The sequence below is a fragment of the Rhipicephalus sanguineus genome, chromosome 10, assembly GCF_013339695.2.
Source record: "Rhipicephalus sanguineus isolate Rsan-2018 chromosome 10, BIME_Rsan_1.4, whole genome shotgun sequence".
Classification (NCBI taxonomy): Eukaryota; Metazoa; Arthropoda; class Arachnida; order Ixodida; family Ixodidae; genus Rhipicephalus; species Rhipicephalus sanguineus.
The window spans coordinates 111,842,794-111,863,656 of NC_051185.1; the positions used below are offsets into that span (position 1 = coordinate 111,842,794).

Sequence of the window (20,863 nt, forward strand, 5' to 3'; positions counted from 1 at the left end):
CAACATGATGTACAAAAAGTTCGAGAGACATTTTTGGTCCCATAGCCTGGCTGTCTGGTGACGGGACCAATGGTTAGACATACCGCTGAACTCTACAAACGGTACGTATACAGTGACAAACGGAGCAGGTATGAATACATATACGAGATTACACGTCACATTTAGAGATAATGAGAAGCACGTACGTTATTAATTAAACTATACCACTGTCCGCTAGCATAAAGCGCTTCATGGCCACAGGAAAGTTGTGTGCTGATTTCACATCGGTCGGTATAGCATTCCAAATGAGAGCGCCATGAAATTTTATTGGCCGCCGACCATATAGGCTTTCTTGGCAACCGGTAAATTAAAGCAATTGTTCGTAGCAGCTTTTGTGCTGAGCGCCGGTAACTTAAAGGCGCTTAGCGGTAGAGGGTCGTCTTGTTTTACTATTTTGTGTACAATAGCAACAATGCTTATTACGTGAACTGAGCCCAGCGGAGGGAAGGTCATGATAATTGTCATAGCAGTATTCAGGTAGAAGTTATCGCCCTTGCATCATTCAGAAAAAGAAAGAAATTCCGAACAGCATAAGAAACGTGGCTAACAAAAATTAGAAAGAGGATTGGTCCTAAAACATAGCCTTGAGGGACCCACTAGTATACAAAAAAGACGTTTGGTCATTTGGGCTAAAATAGCACAATCTATCAACACGAGAACTGTTCAGGAGATTGATGACTGAAAATTCAACGTTAAAGTTCTTAAGTTCAACCATAAGAAGGCTGACAACGTCAAAGGCCTTGACAAGGTTACAGTAAGAGAGGTCATCCTGCCCTCTCTTAAGTACAGGCGTGGAGATTTGCATCGTGAAACTTGCAAGATTTGTATTAATCGGAACTAACAGACAATAACGCCAAGGAATCGCCAGAAAGGCAGAAAAAGAGTGTTCCACACTCGCCGCCATGGCTGCGACTGGCGCTAACACTCCAAGGTTTAAATGCACATATATACCCCATAAAGTGGACGGGAGGATGACCGCCGCCGTAGCTCAGTGGTAGAGCATCGGACGCGTTATTCGAAGGTCGCAGGTTCGGTCCCTGCCGGCGGCAGGTTATCTTTTCGTCCACTTTACTTTCTTCACATTTATATTCTAAATACTACAGATAACACCCCCTATGCCTTCCTTGGCGTTATTGTCTGTTAGTTCCGATTAATATTGTGTCTAACAAATAAAACGAGCCCTTAAGAGTCTTCTTTCCTTGCAAGATTTGTGTTAGTTGAGCGGCCAGTGCGAAATCCACTGTTATTCGGAATCAATTAGTTTTTCACGCGAAAAGACAACGTGTTATGAAGATCCAGCTCAAAGATACTTGATGCAGCGCAGAGAAGAGATTTTGGGCGATAATTAGAGACATCAATTTTACAGCGAGACTTACACAGAGGAACACATGATAGTGATTGTGGATTTACTTAGACGGTTATTTAATATTGTAGTCCCTACTGTGATGAATATACTGCCTTAAGTTTTTATAATGGCGGAAGAGATGTCATCTGGGCCGCAAGATAAGGACGGCTTCAAGCGCTTAACGCATTCACAGATTATCTTTTTGTCTAACAACACATCACTTTATGTAAGAACTGTCCTGCGCTGCTGATTGATACATGTGCTGGCACCCGATGACTTATAGAAGGATGAAAAATGGATAGCAAAGCAGTCAGCGACAGCTTCTACCTCTCTCTCGTTTGAGCCAAGTCTGAAGGACTGCCTTCATTTTGCTGGCCGGTAAGAGGCGCTTTTTAACGCGATGGCGTTAAAGAGCTCGTTTCGCAGAAATTCCGGTGTCAGCGTCGGCGTCATTGGTTGTGAGCGAGAAATTGGCGTTGTTCGTGAGCCAAAATTCGAGATAGATTCAAATAAACGAATAATATAGAATCTTCGGTTTGGGAGCAACTTGAACCCAGGACATCTGCGTGGCAAGCAGGTGTTCTACCACACAACACGTCCGTGCTTGGAACTACTTCGAAAAAAACAAACACTATATGAATGTTATGTAGTGTGAAGAGTGTCATGAACATATTGCACGACAGGCGTCAAAACATGTGAATTGCGCTACGAGTGGTAGGTTTAAAGGCCCACCCATTACAAAGCATTCAGGCAAAATCAATGATCATTAGCAACAACAACGCCTGCAGCTGCGCACGTTGCCTTACGGACGCGTATGGTGGGTAAGTCGCCAACCCCCAAGACGAAGAATAATGGCATATAGTGCGGCACTTCGCAATGGTACTTGCAGTAGGCATTCGAGGATCGTTTGAAAGGGTCACTTTACAGGCGCACATGGTTTAATTAATTAATTAATATCTGGGGTTTAACGTCCCAAAACCACGATATGATTATGAGAGACACCGTAGTGGAGGGCTCCGGAAATTTCGACCACCTGGGGTTCTTTAACGTGCACCTGAATCTAAGTACACGGGCCTCAAACATTTTCGCATCCATTGAAAATGCAGCCGCCGCGGCCGGGATTCGATCCCGCGACCTTCGGGCCAGCAGTCGAGCGCCATAACCACTAGACCACCGTGACGGGGCAGGCGCACATGGTCATGGTTGCAGCATGGTCTAGGCATGCACCGAGAAGTGAAGCCAGACTAGCGATTGAGAAGGTGATGCGAACGGGGTCGTTATCGCGTTCTACATCTACAAGGCTTCAAGCATTCTAGGTTTTCTTCGAAAAAACGCAAAAAAATTTGCCGCTTGCTGCAAAAGAGCTGTTGTATAAAACCATCGTTAGACCAATACTTGAATACGCTTGTTGCGTTTGGGATCCTTGGCAGCAGGCGTACATCGAAAGGAATGAAAGGATTCAGCTGTTAGATTTGTTCACGCCAGTTATACCCGCGACTTTAGTGTGTCTTGTGCAAATGAAAACCTTGGATGGGAACCACTGCAGCAGCGCAGGCTATACTTAAGATTAAGATTTCCTCACAGTATACTTCATAAGAACACTAGTATTAACCGGAAGCATGATATGCACAATCCTGACTATACGTCTCACCACGCCTTGGTCATGCCTACAATATCAAAGAGATAAGATGCGGAAAGAACTTCTTCAGGATGACCTTTTTCCCCAAAACAATTCGCGAGTGGAACAAACTGCCACATGACATTGCCGCCATTATCTCCCCTGATGTATTTTCTTCCTTTTTGCTCTTTGCACGAATTCGTATGGTAAATAGATCGTTTACTCAGTGGGTTGTATTTGATTGAGCGTCGTGCAAACTATATACATTATTTGCTGTTTTTTTTGTATTTGGTTACTTGTCACTGAACATTTGTTCGCTTACCTGCTTTTGGTTGACTATGTTAGCATTGTCTCCCCCCCCCCCACAGTAATGACGTAAGGCGTTGTTGGTATCGTAACAAATAAATAAATAAATAACTAAATAAATAAATAAATTCAATGGGCTGCAGTGTTGCGTTCAGGGACGCAGCCGCAGATGCAGGCACACTGTACCTACTTCGATCGTCGGATATTTTGGCACACGTGGCTGTGAGATAGTGCCTAGCCGGTGCGAAAACATCGCGGCATTGCAGCGGGCCTGTCCCAACGGAAATAATTACTCACATCGTTCGTCGCGGCTTCTTGGTACGCTGACGTTGGCGAATTGCCCCGCCCGTCCGCGCTGGAATTAGACAGCGTCCAGTGGCAGTTCCAAGGCGAGCACCGGCGACGGTTGCTATCGAAACGGCGCGGGTGGGGCCATTAAAAAGAATAACAAAACGATCAGCTGCCCGTGATAAGGCCAAATGTTTGCTGGCAAATCGCTTAGCGAGTTGGGTCGGTAAAAAAAAAAGTCGCCAATTTATAAACGATCGACCAGCGCAAAGCACGTAACGAGCTATATATATATATATATATATATATATATATATATATATATATATATATATATATATATATATATATATATATATATATATATATATATATATATATATAGAAGGTCTTCCTGGATTCGGTAGAATTATAGATGCTGAAGTGAAGTGGACGAACGAACGAAAAACGATGCTTTATTGCCAACGTTGCGGCCGGGGACCGGCCTTCGTCAGGGCACACATGCATATGACTGTAATGCGTACGTCTTAAATAAGGACATGGCAGGGGGCGCCCCCATTGTGCATATTCACTGCTAACAAATTTTTACACAGAGGCATTCACTGTTAACAGACAGATATTCAGACATGCGCAGTATTTTGTAGTGTGATAGCATAAATAGCGAAGTATCAGTACATATTGAAAATGTGACAAAGCAAACCCAAACATAAATAGCGATAGTATGTAGGGTGGTTGAAATATCCCCACACTTGTGACACAATGAAAAAATAAGGAAAATAAAAAATAAAATCTATACAATGTTGATAAGTCACATTTGTTTGCAACGAAATGTACACGAGCAAAATACCAGCGTCGACGTCACATTATGATAGCAAGTTACATGCGCATTCTGGTCACCTGAATGATTGGGCGGATGTCACCGAGATTCGATCACGGCAGCAAACAACCGTGCACGCGCACTACGATGATTAATTTATCTCTTTTACTGCAAAAATGTTAACCTGCCCGGATTCTCGTTGATCCCAGATGCTATGGCATTAAACTTATGAATCAAAAAGATTCGCGAACCTCCCTTTCGTAGTGCGATTTAAACCCGGATTCGAGTATTGTGGCGGTTAGGTTGTCAAAAGAGTGGCCTGGCGTAGCGACGTGCTTGGACAGGGGAAGGCTAGGCAGGCCCAAGACATGCGACTTATGATTATTAAAGCGCAATCGGAAAGGGGTCTCCGTTTGGCCAATGTATTGAAGGTTACACGTTGAGCATTCTAGCAAGTAAATTCTAGCAAGCATTCTAGCAAGTAATGCCATAGCATCTGGGATCAACGAGAATCCGGGCAGGTTAACATTTTTGCCAGTAAAAGAGATAAATTAATCATCGTAGTGCGCGTGCACGGTTGTTTCCTGCCGTGATCGAATCTTCGGTGACATCCGCCCAATCACTCAGGTGACCAGAATGCGCATGTAAACTTGCTATCATAATGTGACGTCGACGCTGGTATTTTGCTCGTGTACATTTCGTTGCAAACAAATGCGACTTATCAACATTGTATAGATTTTATTTTTATTTTCCTTATTTTTTCATTGTGTCACAAGTGTGGGGATATTTCAACCACCCTACATACTATCGCTATTTTATGTTTGGGTTTGCTTTGTCACATTTTCAATATGTACTGCTACTTCGCTATTTATGCTATCACCATACAAAATACTGCGCATGTCTGAATATCTGTCTGTTAAGACTGAATGCCTCTGTGTAAAAATTTGTTAGCAGTGAATATGCACAATGGGGGCGCCCCCTGCCATGTCCTTATTTAAGACGTACGCATTACAGTCATATGCATGTGTGCCCTGACGAAGGCCGGTCCCTGGCCGCAACGTTGGCAATAAAGCATCGTTTTTCGTTCGTTCGTCCACTTCACTACAGCATCTATATATATATATATATATATATATATATAATATATATATATATATATATATATATATATATATATATATATATATATATATATATATATATATATATATATATATATATATATATATATATATATATATATGTGTGTGTGTGTGTGTGTGTGTGTGTGTGTGTGGTGTGTGTGGTCATTTCGAAACTAGCAAGCGAATGTCCTGGCTTCTATAGTTGCCATTTTCTGCTAACCAAAACGCTCTTGCCTGAGCTGCAGGATACCTTGAAACAGCACTATTGATACAGAAAGAATGCTATTTCGAGGTGTCCTACCGCAAGGAAATAAGCAATACCGTGTCGTTCACTATTAAAGAAGATGTGGTAAAAGACTTGCCACAGTAAACCCAAAGTAATCAAACTACGTCTAACAGGCAGTTAATTACCTTTTGCTGGCTATTTCGTAAAGTTAGAGTACCTTTACAGCTGCGCACAGTAGAGGTAATTTTGCGATCGCTAGAACGTCTTTTCGACATTAGTGCGTTGTGCTGGGTGGCTGTAATATTCGTGCAACATTAATTGAAAGTTAGCTTTTTTTTCGTTATTTTGTGTTTACATTTATGTGCCACCTCGTTGCGCACATACATAGATACAGAAATATTACAACCAAAATTTCAGTTATTCCTGAAAATACATGTGCACTAAGCAGCATCGGTTGTAGCCATATATGCTGGGAACTACGGATGTGTCTATAGCTGTTGCATTGCATTGTGCCGGATGTAGTGCTACCTCATGTACATCGACGCATAGTGTACGAACGGTTGCCCTCTGCTTAACGTGCCTGCAAGACCGTTATGTGCCGTTAATCACCGAACACTACGTTAAAGAAGCACGTGGATTGAACGCGCATTTTCTGCCTCGTCATGTTTTTGAATTGAAGCCACACAAGCTGTAACATTTTTATAATGCTAATTCAGATTCTTAGGCGTGCGCACAGGGGTGCAGGGGGGGCGACCGCCCCCCGCCCTAATCACCTAAGAGGGGGGCGCCAAGTCAGCGCCTCACACATTGACATAATAGGGAGGGGCGCGCTGCGACTCGGGGGGGGGGGGGGGGGCGCAATGTCAGCACCATACATTGACGTAATTGGGAGGGGGGGGGGGCGCTGCGACGAACCTTCGCCCCCCATGAAGGGGAACCCTGTGCACGCCTATGTTCAGACTGGTTCATTGCTCACGAAGTTTTGCAGCCAGTACACTAGTACCATTGGTGACGGTTAATTGCTACCATTTTCCGCTAGTAACTTTTGCTAACGATACCGCACTAACTGTAGCTGGGGTGTAGCCAGAAATTTTTTTCGGGGGGGGGGGGTTCAACCATACTTTCTGCATGTTTGCGCGTGTGTTTGTATGTGTGCGTGTATATATGGCAAGCAAAATCGAAAAATTTCGGGGGGGGGGGTTGTACCCCCCCTGGCTACGCCCCTGAACTGTAGTTACAACAAAGTAACATATTGATATGACAAGCCATAAGCGATAATTAGTAAGTACAATTTTTTTTTATCTCAGGATGTACGTCGTGTGCGACCGTTAGGTGGGCACTTTAAGTCTACACTCTAAGACAAAATCGAGTATTTGGGGAGTATTTCTGCCACACAACAATAATCGTCATCTGGCTTGCTCGCGTTTCCTTTCTTGAAAACCCAGCTCTCGTCACTTTCCTGTCAAGAATGCTATGTCACGCTGATAACGCGCGTGCCGTTCGTGACCGGGAAGTGCCGCGACCGCGGTGATAACGCGAGGAAAGTACGCGAGGTGGATGACGATTGTTGTTGTGTGGCAGAAACACTCCCAAAATACTCGATTTTGTCTTAGAGTGTATTAAAAGGGGGGAAAACGCCTGCCCGATAAGCTATCGGGAAATCATGGTCACTTGTACAATGAAGTTGCATTCTCTATAATCGTTGTATTAAGTGCGGAGTACTTTAGGAGGTCGGTCTGTCGTAGGCTGTGATAGTATGCTGTCGTCGTAGATTGGCGTAACCTAGGCAAAACAACATGTAGCATAGCCATCTGAGCGCGCGCTCGCGCCGAAGAGAAGTCTTCTTCCTCTTGTGCTTCGAGCGCCTTGATGATGATATTAACGCAGGCAAAGCCACATCTAAGGCTCATGCGACACAAGCTTTGGACGAGCACACACGAGCTTCATAGGTAAATCAAAGAAAGAAAGAAAGAAAGAAAGAAAGAAAGAAAGAAAGAAAGAAAGAAAGAAAGAAAGAAAGAAAGAAAGAAAGAAAGAAAGAAAGAAAGAAAGAAAGAGAAGACGCGGCGTAATCTCCGCCGCGCAATCTTTTCCCCTGTACTGGCGTGGCGCGGTAATGGGCGTTTAGCCACTGCCTCCCGCAGGAGAAGCTGCTGTGAAAGTTTCATCAGACGTTAAATTTTCGTGGTCGGTCGTACCGCTGTTGTCACTGCTTACATCCCCTGTGAACATGCACGACCCAGTGTACGAGCGAGATAACTGTTTGTTTGCTGCTTGTATGAAGGGAATCAATCATCTCGACCAGTACACGTGTTCTCCTTTAATGCATGTTACTATGTATAGTTTCACAACTTGCGCGGACATTTCTGCGCAACTGAAGAAGAGGAAGCAAGCGAGAAATAGAAAGAGAGAGAAAGAAATGGGGAAAAAAACGAAGAAAAATGGAAATAAATTAAAATAAAGAGCAAAAAACTGGAAAAGAGAGTAGGAAAGAAAGAGAAAGTCGAAGAGAAACAAAGGCTGCCCAGCGCCGTACTTCCTTCAGGCTTGGCACCACTAGTGCAAAGCTATCTTAATCTTTTTTAAAGCAAGGAAGCTGTTAGGCAGCTGCTTCTCAAACTGGATTCCGCGACGCCATCGCCCCCGAAAAAAAAAAAGTTTTTGGAGGCGAGTTTTGATCGATTCCCAAGTTCCAGGTTCTGCTCCAGGAACCGTAGCAACATTCTGAACAAGATGGCCTCGACTGCCCCAACGCCTCAATTAAATGCTAAGCCTGCTACATGCTGAGCCTGCCACTGGCGTAAATCATGAGGGGTTCAGAGGGGTCCTAACCTCCTCTTGTGTTTAGGTTTGGGGGGGAGGACACCTCGTGCAAGTGTCCCCACTTGAGATTTATCTTTCAAGCATCATATTTCAATTGTTTGACAGTTAGGTATAATGCACTCTCCGTAAAACCAACTATGAAGTCTGAATCCTTTCCAAAGAACAGAGACGAATTACAAAAGTGAAATCTTCTAGCAAACTGCGCAGCAGACGGGCCACAAAGAAGGAACGAGAGGGACAGACGAGCGATAGAGGACCGACCTGAGCTCGTCTATAGTGCCTAGAATATTCTAGGCACTATAGCTGGTCTGTCCCTCTTGTTCCTTTTTTGTGTCCCGTCTGCTGCGCAGTTTACTAGAAGATGAAACCTTACCAACTCGCCCAGCTTTCGACGCTTGTTACAAAAGTGGAAATTGCATTTCGCCTGAAAAGGCACTGTACAGCACGAGCTTTCTCAAAATGCCACGGTTTACTTCTGACGTGCCGCAAATGTGTATTATGCTGGGCTTTAATATGCCAAGTAAATAAAGACTCTTCGATCATCTACCGTTATTAATTAACATCGGAGTTGTTTTAGGGCTATAGGCTTGACGACAGATGAGTGTCCACGCTGGTCACGCTCCGGTTCCCAGATACACCTATACATGGCGTAACTATTTCAGTCACGGACGAAGCGCGGCGCGGTAATCACTAGGGAAACACAGGAGAACCGCAGCACCACCGTTTCTGCAGATTTTGTAGTGGGTGGAAATGGGGTATTTATATGTCACTTGAAATACGTGCGCAAGGTTACAACTGCGAAGAAACAAGAAGAGACAGAAAGAACGCCAATTCTTCTTGTTTCTTCGCAGTTGCAACCTTGCGCCACACATTTTAAGTAACGATGCACCAACTAGCCCAACATAACGGCTATTTATATGTCGTTGATTTGGTGGTGGAAGCCATTGGCAGTGAAGTATGAGTCCGGTTGCTCGACTGCGATTGTGCTATTTCGTGCCCTGAGACATGGATGAGGGCATGGCTGAAGGCATGGCTGTGTGGTACGGTGGGGGAGCACCTCTCTGACACATGTTCAGTCAGACATTGTAGACCGCCTAGAATTTGTCAACGACTGCAAGAACCGCGCTCTCGTTTGTGGACCATCTGAAAATGTTACAAGCTAGGGAACTTAAGGACTATGCTACTCGAACGTATACATTTTGATCGTCTAGGTGGTCATAACTCATATTGTACACACTATTTCTTATTCGACTTTTTAACGCTTATTTATATTGTAGTGAGTACCACAGGCGTAAATCCAGAAGAATCACAAGGAGGGACACACAGCTTGCCATGACGGCCATTTTGTTTTTTTATATATAGCTTATATTTTTAAATGAATAAAAAGTGCGCGCAGCTTGCACTAGTGGCGCAAGGCTGGAACGATCAGCGGTAGAGCTAGTGTTCGTCCTAGCTTAGTTTTTCTAGTAATGTCAAGTTTTTGCTAGAGATGATAAGTTTTTGCTAGTAGTACTAAGTATGGCTAGACTTGGCTAGACTTAACTAGACATGTCATGTGACTATCTGCTACGTGATGTGATTTTAGTCACGTGACTCATGGGCGTCCGGAAGGAGGGCAAGGCAATGCGGCTGCCCCCCCCCCCTCCCCCAGGAATTTCGGACAATATATTTCTTTCACTAGCAAACAGCTGCAAGGCTTGATTAACACACTTCGGTGAACACACTTCTGAAGTTCGCAACACAATAGGGATCATCGAACAAACCATAAACATCTTCCGTGAGAGCGTACTTCGAAGGAAATTGGTGCCCAACATTCCGATGCTGTGTGAAACAAGGTGGTCTGCAAAATACAAGTCAGACAGGTGAGAGCCAAGACAGGTGAGAGCCGCATCATGCTCTTGCAAAGCAGGGTAGGGGTAAAAGTGAAAGCTCTCGCGCCTGGCTCCTTCGCCTGCGTAGCGCACTGTAGCACGGAGCACATAAGTACCGCGCCGCCGATAACATTTCCTGCACTTTTCCGGGTTTGTGTAGCTTCTAGCGGTCCGCACGCATAGAGTGAGAGCGAAACAACGCTGTTCAAAAGGGAAAACGTCGCGAAATCGCGGTGGAAAACAACGCATTCAACCGCCCGCTTCCGAGTTCACGTACGTGACGTCACAGCGATCGCAGCGCCCACGTCTCCAGTGGTGGGCCTCGCGCCCAATACGCGAGGGCATCAAGGCACCCTATCCCTGCGCCCTACGTAAAGGCCCTGCTAAAGGCCCTGCGTAAAGGCCAAAGGTAGCATATACAGTACAGTACGTTTTTACATATACAGTACAGAGGTTTATTTTCAGCAACAGCGAGAAAGTTCATCGCGCGAGTTGTGCGGCTTTCTCAATCCAGAAAGCCGAACGCCCTATGCCATGGTCCTCAAGACTTCGCTGATCTTCCCAGCCGTCAACATTGCCTGCCGCTTTCTTCGGTGGCGGGATTTATTTGTTTATTAATAACCCCTTGTGTCCTATTTGTTCACCGCCCCGTTTTTGCGCTGTCCTGCCACAGTGTTCACAACCAGGTAGCCCACCTATATAAGAACCACTGTACAGTCGCGCTCAATATGACTTGCAACATGGGAGCGCGTGACCTAGCTTATGGCCTAAATATTACGCATAGCTTCAACTTGCCTTCATTTACACAGCTTAATGATATTTCCTTATTTTGTATCATCCGCAAGCGACGTCATTTATTTGCAGAAATGAAGGCTAGTGGAAGCCGATCTTGAGTTCGTGAGGCCACCCGATCTCATGTTGCACGTCATATTGAGCGCGACAGGGGCACATGGGGCACGAGTACGATTCAAATATAGGCAAGAAACATCAGTAAACACATGTTACATAAGTGGAGAACATATATATTACGCAGTGTTAAATGAACATATTATTTCAGAGAAACAGCATGAATTCCTCATGGAAGCGAAGTGTTATTATATTCTCACGAAAAGGAACCAATGAAGGAAGACTTCGCAAAATGCAAAAAAAAAAAAAAATGACGTAAGGATATTTTATTTCAGAAAATGTTTCCGCAGTTATGAAACGACTGATGCATGGTTGCAGATGGATGCAATGAGGAAGATCGTCCCAAAGAACATTGGCGCGTAGAAGTGCTGATGAAATGCGCATGGAAGCGCTAGTTCGTCCGTTTACGTTCTTGATTGTGTAAGCGACATGAAATATGCGTGAAGGCGCATAATATGGTAACGAGATATATGGCAATAATATTTACGAAATGAGTATAAAAGAGTGTTTAATACTTATTAACTGCTCGTAATGCGCACATAATCACTTATGAAGCGCGGTTCAAAGTGTTGCTTGAGGCGGATCTGTAGCTGTAGGCGGATCTGTGCAAATTCTGATTGTTTCTTTTTCTTTCTGGATCGGCATTGCTCCCGAAGCAGGGAACGTCTCGGCGCCATTTCGGCACGCCTGCATATTCAGTCGTGGGCCCTGGCGATTAATGCATTCAACATCGTAATGCATTAGTGGTAATAATTAAACGTCCTAAAGACGCGCAGTTTTCACGCTTTCATAGGCTACAAGCGCGTGCGCCCAGTGCAGACGCTCTGACTCCTAGAGTCACGACAGCGCCGCGAGCGCCGCTACGGCGAGCCGCCCAGCTATTTGTGGCCTCCAAGACGTTGCCAACGATGCGTTAGGATCTCGAAGGCCATAATTCGTTCTACTGCACCTTATTTCACACTTTGCTTTCAGCGCGCAGGGTGGGTAGGCGCTCTTTTCTTAAGGCTTTATGTGTATTTTAGGCGCCAAACTTAATTTTTGCAATCAGAAAACACGTATTGACTGCCATCGTTTGAGCACACCGTCGCAACGCAATCCAATGCACCGAATCCATTTCAGGTCGTTCCACGATTCCGCTGATTCCGCCGCGCTAGCCAGTCTAGGTGGTGTTGGCTAGCCGCGCTATGCCAAAAGAACAACAATGCCGTTGAATATTTACGGTTCTCGTAGTACAACAGCTACGGCCCCTAGGGACCATATTACAGCACCAACTACTCGGAAGCGGTTAACAACAGATGCGTTAGTTCGGGCCGTCAAGGAGTTCCCCTGCCTCTACTACAGCGAGCACCCGTATTTCAAGAATTTCGCCCTCAAGCGAGAATGCTGGAAGAAAATTGGTGCCAACTTCGGCGTGAGCGGTGAGTGTTGTAAGCGCCTGTCACAGTTTTCCCGGTGGTCGTTAAAACACGCATTGTAGATTTAGTTCCGGCGAGGACCAAGCGGCTTGCGCTCCCAAGCCGTTTGCGTACTGCAGTTCGGAACTCGCCGGTGCTCTGGGGAAGCGGTAAGCACTGAATCGCGTGCAGTGATCAGCAGCTGTCAAACGAAGGGTGTCCACAAGGCAGGCAGCTGGGCGATACCGCTCGTGTCTTCTCGTGATTTTCTTTTGCCCTCGTTTAATTGAGCTGTTTGCTTATATTCGCCACGGATCAGTGCGAACTTACCCAATTCTCATTCCCTAATGCTCAATCAGCTGGTCGAGTTGGTGTACACTAGTGGTGGATAAAGTTGCGCGATTTTAACTCGTGCGCCAACAACGAGGGCTGATTAGCAACTGAAGGTTGTTCTTACTGAAAACAGGTGTGGTATAATATGCATATGTTATCGGAAGAAGAAACGAAGCTATCCCAGATTCAGATTTCAACTTCTCTTCGCCATGGCAGCAGCACCGACCCTACCCCCCTCCCCTCCTACTCCCATTACTATACATATTTCGTCGTTCTACTCAATTACTCAGCTCTTTTGATTATGCCCTGAAGTTTGAATACTGAGTGAGTTGTAAGATGCAAGGAGCTCACCTGTGGTCCTTGCCCGATAAACGTCCCCGTGCTGCCTTGCTGGCTTCGACGACATTCTTTGGCTGCTGTTGATTGGGTCCCTATGTGCCCGTGATCTATAGATAAGGCTAGAGGAGTAACTTTGCTGTCTACAAATCAATACACGTTCAACAAAAATGTGGTCAAGACAATCTAAGACAAGATGCTCAGCCAGCTGAAGGCATCCTCTAGTCTCTCATCACAGATCAGCAGCTCCGTTTCATAAAAAATTGTTATCAAGTTCGTTAATGACCGGCTCCCTAGCTTCCCCATTGGCTTTCATCAATTTCCATGTATTTGTAAACTACGAAGAGAATGGAACTACAAGGTCTCCATGCCAAAACTTATTATGTAAATTTCTTCAAACTCTACATTTTACATTCCCACATTCGGCTGCCCTCATGCTGCCATTTTACATCCCCTGACGCTGCCGATTGCTAGCTTCCTGGTTAGCTCAATTGGTAGACTGGCAGCCCCGGATAGGCGTTTGTCCTGGGTTCGCTCCCCAGACCAGGATGGATTTTTCGTCCACTAAGAAGCCTTCTTTCAGAGAAATTCGTCCAGATTTCCTGGTAGCTTTGAACTATGTACGTGTGGTTGTCAATTTTCCCTTCAGCCACCTTGAGGTATTTTGCAGAACTGATTTGCAGATTCGAAGTATGCATCAGCACTGGCTCGCCTAGCTTTCCACCTTAGTACAGCTCGAGTGAGACGGCTATCTTGGGATTCCATCATTCGGGAATAAAAATGTTGTCTTGGAGATTCCTGCATCATTATGTTATAACAGGTGTTAGGTGACAGGGCTATTACGGGGTTGCCGTGATTTAAAAAAAAAGTAATAAAACAAATGTTAAGGAAAATTCGCATTTTACATCGCTGCAGTATGGTATGCCTTACACCAAGTTGACGTAAAAAATGGCAGGTTTAAAACCAGCGTAAGTTTTATAGTGCGAGCTGGTATGGGAAAGAAGTGATAAAGAGTAACTACTGCCACATCACTGAGCTCCAAGTTGAATTGGGAATGTGGGAAATGTAAAATGTAAATTTTACAGAACTTTAGATAATAAATTTTGGCATGTACACTTTGCATTTCCAGTCCCTGCATATTAATACCTGCGAACTGATGATATGCTACGGAGACGCGTGGGAGTCCGTCCTTAATGAAATTGATAATCATTTTTCATGAAACACATTGCCGATCTTGGATTAGAGACAACTAGAGGAGGCTTTCAAATGGCTGTACATCTTGTCTTGGATTGTATTGACCTCGTTTGTGTTGAACGTGTATTGATTTGTGAAGTTGAAAGACTTGCCCTGTTTTCATATGCCTGTATCCTGAAATGATTAGAAGTTGCACGGAGTGAGACAGGTGAGCTGGAGGTGTGTGTATATGTCGGTATTACAAAGTGAGGTTTATGTATTTTAGCGGAGCAATAAATTGGGCTAGCTGGTGGTTGTTCGTGATTTCTTCTTGCACTTCGTACTACGAGACGGGTAGTGAGCAAACTCACTACTGTTGTAATGTTGTGAGTTTGTGCACCACCTGTCTTGTTGTCCCTGTCTCGTCTCCATCTCGTGGTAGGAAGTGCAAGAAGAAATCATATACACGAGATTTACGTACTTGTGAGTAGAAGTGTTTTGGAGAAACGGGTGTTGACGAAGTGACATGGTGGTCTCAGGGTCCTTGTGTCAGTCCAAGTTCAAGAATGCAAAGGACACGTACAAGAGAGCCAAGAATGCCATGCGCAAGGCCATGCTACGACAGCATGATGTCAAGCATGGACGCAGCAAGCCTTGGCAAACTTGGCAGCATTTTGATCTCATGAAAGAGCTCCTGGACTCGCCCACTGCTCCACCTGAGTAAGTGTCATTCTGAAGCAGTAGTGAATGATTTTAAAGAGGACTCTAGAGTGGTGGTATATAAACTGTCTTTATTCTGTTACAAGTGGTGAAAGGTGAGACTTAGTACATTGTGTAATATTGCAATTATCTGAAAAATGCTGCAGTGCAGAGAAATGCTCTCTTTGGTATGGATAGGCTCAGGGACTGCTGGAACAGTGTGAACATGCATTGTCTTTCAATATCAATGATAGTCAAATGCAACTCTATAAGGCAGGAGAGGCTCTGCCTAGATGATAAAAGCAAAGCAGCTCATTACCTCCATGACTGAAGAAATAGTCCTGCTCATGTTCTCTTTTACCCTGTGTAATCTTACTTTGCTTAACAACCACACCTGCAGGTTTCTATCGGCTTTTAGAAAAACAGGCTCCATGCAAATCTTTTTTGGGAGTTGTCTATATGATGTGTAAGCATAGTTGTTTTGTAGGAAACCGCATGGTTGCAGCCTTTTCTGGAATGTTATTGTCGGGCGGCATAGACAGAGTGTCTTTTGTCATCTTTCAAGCGTTTATCAGCGTCATGGGGTGTGGTGCATTCCATGATCACCGAAACACGTGTTTTTGACGACAAATTTTTGCAACGTCGAAATTTTTCTGATTTACGCAATCTTCCATCAGGGTTTTTATTCCATCATTACGAAATGTTTCGACAAAGCCTTCGCAGAAAATGTTCTCCGTCTACTTTCGTTCTGAATCTCACTTTGATATGGTTCGGATATATTCACATTTTGCAAGCATGTGTGCTTAGCCCAATGGGTAAGACACTCGCCTTCAGAGTGTGGGTGCCCTGGGTTTTAAAACCCAGCACTGCCAATGAAATTTATTTTAGATGTCTGTTTTTTATAGCAATTCATCTTATGTGACAGAGGGGCTATCACACTTGTTTATGGTCGAGTCAGCGTAGGAAATGATTATGCAATCAAAAGTGCAATGATTGTGCAAGTAAGTACAGTGGAATCTCGTCAATATGATATTCATCGAAGCCAGAAAGAAAATCTTATTAAAGCAAGGTACAAGAAGTATGAAAATGGCCATACTGTGCGACATACCAAATAACAAAAGATCGTGGGGCATTGAGCAATGCCCCTGCGCTTAACACATTATGTGGAGTGACATCACTTGGCACCACATGTCACAGCAATGCTGAAATAGCTGAGCAGCTTATGCTGGCCTCTCTTCCTTGCCATGTCCATGAAAGACATCTGTAAGTTGAAAAAAGAAGGTGCAGAGAAATCGTTCAGGTGTTGTTGAATGTTATTTAGGCTGTTACACTGGAATTTAAAGCTATGCACCTTAGGAATATCAGCAAAAGCACACTCCTGCAGTTGTATAATCCAATTTCAAATGAGAACAGACAGTGACACTAACTGTATGAAAATACCTAGCTCCTGTGGGATTTTTGGCCTTGAAAAGAAAGATGCGTTACTTTGAAGAATGTATTTTGTAGCATTGTACTGATGAGGTACTGCTGTACATCAAATTCAGACAAAAGTGAAAATGTTGCGGGAAATTTAAGGATCTTGTTAGGAGTTGGCAAAGGGAAGGCCTCAGCATGGAGTCAACATTTAATAAAGGTCGTGCCTTTGCCAGCGATTCCTCTGTTCATTGGGTTGTGCGAATGTCATTGGTTTGAAGCATATCATGATTAGCATAGGATTATTTTGAAGTGAATCTGAAGAGTAGCGGGGTGTGACTTATAGACGTTGAAATATTTCACGTTTTACAGATTGTCACGCTTAGACCATATAAGCTCATATCACATGGTTCTAAACTTCACCCTTTGCAGTTCGAAACCCTTTCCCACCTTCTTTCTGTTCTGGCCCGAAAGTAAAAGACTCTAAGCTCATGTAAAAGAAGCTTACTTACTCCTTTACAGATGGCGCATAATGTAGTGGGAAAACACATGAGTGAATCAACCACGAAAGAACTTGTCCAGCAGTGCCCAACCTTGGACCGCTGTGGCTGTGTTGCGTTATCGGGTAGGGGCCGACAGCAGACTTCAAAGGGCTAAAAAAAGAAAAATTTATTGAGGGCAGGTAATATGCACACTTTACCATTAAGTGTGGCTTTGTGGCAGTGCGGATTTTTCTAAATATAGTCGGACGCCACTTAAGAAGTTCAGAGAAGCCCTGTCCGGACGACCGAAACGTGGGAGTTGATCGACTAAAGATGAACTAGCTCCACTCATGCAGTGTTTTCCTAAGGCATCGTCCGTTCATCTCGTGACATCAGTTGCCCATTGGTGCAGGCTTGTGTCCTTGAGGGGGAAATGCCGAGGACTTTTTAAGTTGTACCCACTGTAGGTGGTTCCACAGCATAGTGCTTTCATGCTGCAGCGAAACCATCTTTTCATACGGGTTACATTTCGAAAATTTTAAATTTGTGTTGGAAGTGGTTTTAATATTGTAATATTCGTTCAAATAATACGGTGACCTGGGCGAGTTGGTATACTAACAGCGCTTGTATCGTCCGTTTCTTGTCCTTTGTCTGTGCCGCGCTGCACATTTACCCGAAGTCGTTCGAATATTTGAACCACTCGAATATTCGCACAGGCCTACTTGTGTGCGGGCTCATAACTACCAGCCTGTACATGCGTATACATTTATTTTGTCACGCTTGATTTGCTATACTCCTCTGCGTAAAGCTGTAGTGCTTGATGATAAAATAAGTAAGTAATCATGTGAATAAGTTAACATACTGTAACAAAGTTATTTATTTTGAAAGGGGGATGGTAGGAGCATTTAACCACTTGAATGGAAGTTGTCTTTGACTAGCACCTAGACACAGTATTTTGAAGTTTCTGGAAGGCTTCCCAGTAATGTTCATTTTTATGTGGTGTATAATATTTCATTGAGCATTGAATAAAGACTATCCCAGCATAATGTTCTCTGTGCTACTCACTTGTGCAGGTTTACTCATTGCTTTGTTAATTTGGTTGTTCATGTTGCAGGTCAGAGGACCTAATTGTGCCTATTGCTGAGGCTGATGATGACGGCGATAGCATACAAAGCTTTGGCAGCATCACCATCAGCTATGAGCCAGACCTTTCAAGGTTAGTCGCTTCATGTGGTTTTTCCACTTTTGTCTAGAGCAAGCACCTTTTGGAGCTTCGTGGCTTTGTTCTTTGCCAATGGGAAATGACGTCCATGGAAAGTTGCTTGTGGCATATGATTCATGTCTATCCGCAAGGCGTGATTTTTCTGAAATAGGTGGTTCTAACTTGCATGGAAAGTTTATATAGTTCGCCAATTAAAAAGAATTTATTAATGAGCTTTTAAAGGACCCCTGACAGCAAAATCGATACCTCGAGATGTTTGTGTCGTTTTATTGTCCTGTATACGTGGGCAGTTCTGGCCGATGATTAGTGGCGAATGTTGCTTTTAAGATATTTTAATTTGGTTTTAAAGTAAGTGTGAGTACTCCTCTGAGCTGGCAGCACCTCACAGCATCGCCATAGGTATGACATAGGTCCGGGTTTAAGTACTACGAGAGTAATATTGTCGATTTCACAGAAGATTTGCGGGGCACACACAATACCATGGCTGAGACCCTACAAGGGCTGTTGTTCCTTGCCCCTCTCGTTCTGTTGGGCTGCTCTCAAGGTGGTTCTGGCTGCTTATGATGGTTTACTTTTTCTTGATGGAACGCGCTCTTGACAGTCTAGTGAATCCTTAACAGGCATAACTCATACCAAAGCTCCCACATAGTTGCATTCTTCACCCCGCGTGGGACCCTGATATGAAAACTGTGCTTTCAATGTCACAAATGCTTGAGCGCACGTGATCTTAGGCGCTGCCCCACGGTGGGGCACTAGTTCCTGATGATTTTAGGCGGGCGTTTGAAGTTATGCTAAAATTGGTCACAATTAACAATGCTAGCATTAATTATATGGTACGTTAAAGTATTTACGAATCAATTTTGAGATTACCAGACACAAATTTACAAATTACAGTAAAAATGTCACAAAGATTTCGTTGGCAGGAGTCCTTTAAGCTTTATGCTCGGTGACATGGAAGATTGAGTGATTCCCTCTAGGTTTCTTGCATGGCAGTCTTGCTTCTGTACTTGTTTATTTTTTTAAACTATGCTATTTTCTTTTTGCAGTCCTACCTCAACATCTTTTTACCGCAAAACTGTCTTAGTCTCCGTGGTGCCGTCACTGTTGTCACAGTAGTGGTAGTAGTAGGCGTCAGGCAGGTCACGTGACCAGAGGGAGAGTGAATAAAAAAATTCATAAACCGAAATGTTGATGATGATGACGATTTCTTTGTACCGAAAGGCATCATCATCATCATCATTACAGTTTCGCTGTCTGACAGTTTTCACAGTTTGGAACTGGCTGCATTTCTTTAAGAGCGGAGCGCTCTTTGAGCTTTTCGTTGCGCCAGGTAGTGCGAACAGTAATTATCATCATCATGAACCGCTACGCGCTCACTTCATCTTTTTCAACTTCTGCGTTGCTCTCACAACACGTGCGCTGCTTTATCAGCCGTGCCGTGTATTAACCGTGATGGGTGAGAGGAGAGAACGAGTAAAGAGAGAGAAAAAAGAACCAGAGGCAGAAAGAAAGATATAAAGAAAAAGAAAATCATTGCGAAAAAAATTTCTGATGAGGCGGTGGGATTCGAACCACCCACGATCCGAAGGCGAGTGTCCTAACCACTCGGCTATCCAGGCGCACTAGCAGAGCATAGCATAGACTTGTAATAGTATAATATAGCAAGGTGGGGGGAAAGGGAAGTGAGGATGAGGAGAGAATGAAGGAGGGGAGAGAGTAAAGCATAGCATAGAAAGAGATAGAAAGGAAAAGGAAAAGAGAGAGAGGGAGAAAAAAAGGCACAAAGGAGAAAGACCAAGAAAGACTGAAATACATAGAGAGGGAAAGAACAAAATAGAAATAAACAGACAAAAAAGACATAAAATAAATAGAGAGATGAAAAAAAAAGACAAAAAAAGAGGAAGAAAGAAATAGAAAAATGAAGAGGAAACAAAAAGGGCTACCCAGCTCTGCACTTCCTTCAGGTTTGGCACCACTAGTGCGAAGCATCACGTAATGACTAGTCACGTGACCAATATCATGTAACACCAAGTCACGTGACCAAAATCTCGAAACATTTTGTCACGCGACTAAAATCACGCAACGTCGTGTAATATCTACTCATGTGACATGTTCCCACCAAAAACCACGTAACAGCTAGTCACGTGACTAAAATCACATTCATCATCATCATCATCATCATCAGCCTGTCTACGCCCACTGCAGGGCAAAGGCCTCTCCCATGTTCCGCCAATCAACCCGGTCCTGTGCTTTCTGTTGCCACGTTATACCTGCAAACTTCTTAATCTCATCTACCCACCTAATTTTCTGTCTTCCCCTCACGCGTTTGCCCTCTCTTCACATTAGCATGTAACAGATAGTCACGTGACATGTTTAGCCAAGTATAGGCATACTTAGTACTACTAGCAAAAGCTTAGCCTCAGGAAAAGCTTGGCAATATTAGCGAAA

At 44.1% G+C, this 20,863-nt stretch overlaps 2 protein-coding genes across 3 annotated transcripts in view; both read left to right on the forward strand.

The window, feature by feature from the left end:
* The window catches only part of LOC119372266 (ninjurin-1), a 141,833-nt gene that overhangs the window by 25,195 nt on the left and 95,775 nt on the right, over positions 1-20,863 (forward strand). The gene's annotated exons all lie outside the window — the stretch shown is intronic.
* Positions 12,503-20,863, forward strand: part of LOC119372265 (uncharacterized) — a 30,783-nt gene continuing 22,422 nt past the window's right edge. Inside the window, exons 1-3 of one of the 2 annotated variants that reach the window (XM_037642744.2) lie at positions 12,503-12,781; positions 15,139-15,319; positions 18,308-18,409. In XM_037642744.2, coding sequence (XP_037498672.1) covers positions 12,565-12,781; positions 15,139-15,319; positions 18,308-18,409 — 500 coding nt within the window. In that variant the 5' untranslated portion in view covers positions 12,503-12,564. The remainder of the gene's footprint in view (positions 12,782-15,138; positions 15,320-18,307; positions 18,410-20,863) is intronic. The other variant, XM_037642743.2, reaches the window with a different exon arrangement.